Genomic DNA, 2,349 nt, shown 5'->3' with positions numbered 1-2,349 from the left:
AAACATAGACATCTCTCTCAGTAAAAATTTAAACCTTAGTTTTTCATATTATAAGGGTTTAGTTTTTTTCTACTAGACTAATTGCCCTGCTTTTCATTTATAAATCTTTTGGCTGCATATTATCCTGGGCATCAAATGCAGGCTCAGTGTGAAATAAGCGGCCCAACCCAAAGAGCTTATGATAGTATTGTACGTGGAGAAGCAACGTCCACCACAAAGTCCAGAGTCCTAAACGAATAATCCCCGGCAGCCAAGCACAGGCTTGCTCTGTTTTTCTGGAAATGATTACGTTGCCATATTCTTCTCCTCTATCTCCCGCCTCTACTTGCTTCCGATCTAAACCCAAATTCAGTACGAGCTGCTTCCTCTCTCGAATTCAAAACAATGATTCTCCAACAAAACCATCCAATTTCGTCCCATTCTCGGGAAATCATCCCTCAGTAACCTTGCAAACCCCAGACGATAACTTCAAGCGAAGAGAGGCTATAATAGGTCTTGCCTTCGGATTCGGCCTTTGCAATGTTGCGCTTCACTCGCTGCCACAAGCCACGGTGGCGGCCGAATCAGCAGCTCCGTGCGAACTAACAGTGGCTGCTTCAGGCATCGCCTTCTGTGATAAAGTTGTGGGAAATGGTCCTCAAGCAGCTAAGGGGCAGCTCATTAAGGTAATCTGTAATATGATTTAGGTCTTACTGTTTTCTAATCACATTATTCCTTCGGGTTTACAATGAATTACAGCAAAATTGAAAACGACGTGGTTTCTTGTTTGGGTAGGCTCATTATGTTGGGAAATTGGAGAATGGGAAGATTTTCGACAGCAGCTATAATCGTGGCAAGCCTCTTACATTTCGCGTTGGCGTTGGGGAGGTATCTATTCTAATAATCGAGTAAATTCATATTTTAATTGGGTTTTCTAATATAGTTCGTTCATGAACAAAATACAGAAAAAAAAGGAATATATCAATACAAATTGAAGTCATATACTAATATGTTGATGTCATTGTTCCATCCTACTGTTTTCACTGGAACAGAACATATCATAATGCACCACCAAATTATTTGCGGGGTTGTAAGTCGGAGGATGTCCTCTAATGAGTCCCACGTTGGAGAATCTCATAAGCATTGCGGGGTTTATAAGTTTAAGAGGTTTTTCATCCTAACAGGCTAATCTTTTGGGATTGAGCTCTCTTGTTCTGTTATGAGTCCCATGTTGAAGAATCTCACAAGTAATATAGAGTTTAAAAGTTCAAAGGATTTTTCCTCTTAATAAGCTAGGCTCTTCATTTGGGCTTATCACATGTCCATGTTCTGTATTCTAAGATTTTGATCACAGAAGCTGAGTATGAGTTATGAAGTGGAATCCTGGGAATTGGTGATTGAAATTGGGGATTTTGAACAAAGATTTAATACTGATGAATGATGAATGTGAACGAACAGGTGATCAAAGGATGGGATGAAGGGATATTAGGAGGCGAAGGAATACCTCCCATGCTTACAGGTACTGTTTCGACCTTTGAACTTCAGTTTCTAAGGTTTTCACTTTTCAATTACCCATTTTATGATTTGTGTTTGTGTATGTGTAGGAGGCAAACGAACATTGAAAATTCCTCCAGAACTTGCATACGGCTCAAGAGGTGCTGGTTGTAGAGGAGGCAAGTCCACTTCCTTTCCTCTTTCTCTATAGATATTTACATCAGGTTCTTTGTATTCATTATATCCATTATGACTTGTTCTGCATCATCACATTATAGTTTTTATTGGAGATTTTTAATCTGAATTAATTGGAAATAATATCTGAAAAGTACTTTAATTTGTGTGACGTAGGTTCATGCATCATCCCTCCTGATTCGACCCTGTTATTTGACGTGGAGTTCATAAGCAAGGCCTGATTTGCTTAGTCATCCGATTTGCTGCAAAAATCTTCTTTTTTTTTGCCTTTCTCTCACCTGTATTTTAAATTATAATGAGCTTTTATTAAATTTTATTTCAACTCTTGATTTCTCATATAAAGGCAGCGAACTTTGCATTGTATTAATTTTGTTGCTTGTAAGCTCAAGTAAATCTAATAGTAATTAAAAAAAAACTCCAGGCTTATTTAATACTACCTACAGTTCTTAATCTAAGACCTCATTTAATTTTTATTTTGGTCCTAAATATAAGATTCCAATCCATTTTGTCTCTCATATTTATGTGTTTTTTTCAAGATAGTCCTTCTAACAATAGTAGTTTTAACTAATACACTTGATTAGTAAAGATATTTTAGGAAAAATAACACATATTTATTACAAATAACTATAACTTTTTTTCTTTAATTTTTTTAAATTAGTCAATTAGGTCTTATAATTAGGA

The 2,349-nt window shown here is 36.5% G+C and overlaps 1 protein-coding gene across 1 annotated transcript; it reads left to right on the top strand.

Annotated features, from left to right (window-relative positions):
* Positions 1 to 248: 248 nt before the first annotated feature.
* LOC114717564 (peptidyl-prolyl cis-trans isomerase FKBP13, chloroplastic-like) lies at positions 249 to 2,101 on the top strand. The gene is made up of 5 exons (XM_028902755.1): positions 249 to 665; positions 775 to 867; positions 1,438 to 1,498; positions 1,584 to 1,652; positions 1,825 to 2,101. The coding sequence occupies exons 1-5, from the start codon at positions 282 to 284 to the stop codon at positions 1,887 to 1,889; spliced, it is 672 nt and encodes a 223-aa protein (XP_028758588.1). The 5' UTR covers positions 249 to 281; the 3' UTR covers positions 1,890 to 2,101.
* The last annotated feature ends 248 nt before the right edge of the window (positions 2,102 to 2,349 follow it).

This window comes from Neltuma alba, unplaced genomic scaffold (assembly GCF_004799145.2).
Source record: "Neltuma alba isolate B1F8T4 unplaced genomic scaffold, ASM479914v2 tig00011756_pilon, whole genome shotgun sequence".
NCBI classification, from domain to species: domain Eukaryota; kingdom Viridiplantae; phylum Streptophyta; class Magnoliopsida; order Fabales; family Fabaceae; genus Neltuma; species Neltuma alba.
Note: the sequence above shows the minus strand (reverse complement) of the source record. Positions and strands in the feature narration are given on the sequence as shown.

Excerpts from the sequence above, each read along its gene's own strand:
- LOC114717564 (XM_028902755.1), top strand. The coding sequence starts at position 282 with ATGATTACGTTGCCATATTCTTCTCCTCTATCTCCCGCCTCTACTTGC. Across the intron at positions 1,499-1,583 it reads AATACCTCCCATGCTTACAG|GAGGCAAACGAACATTGAAA; the intron begins GTACTGTTTCGA and ends GTGTATGTGTAG. Across the intron at positions 1,653-1,824 it reads AGGTGCTGGTTGTAGAGGAG|GTTCATGCATCATCCCTCCT; the intron begins GCAAGTCCACTT and ends TGTGTGACGTAG.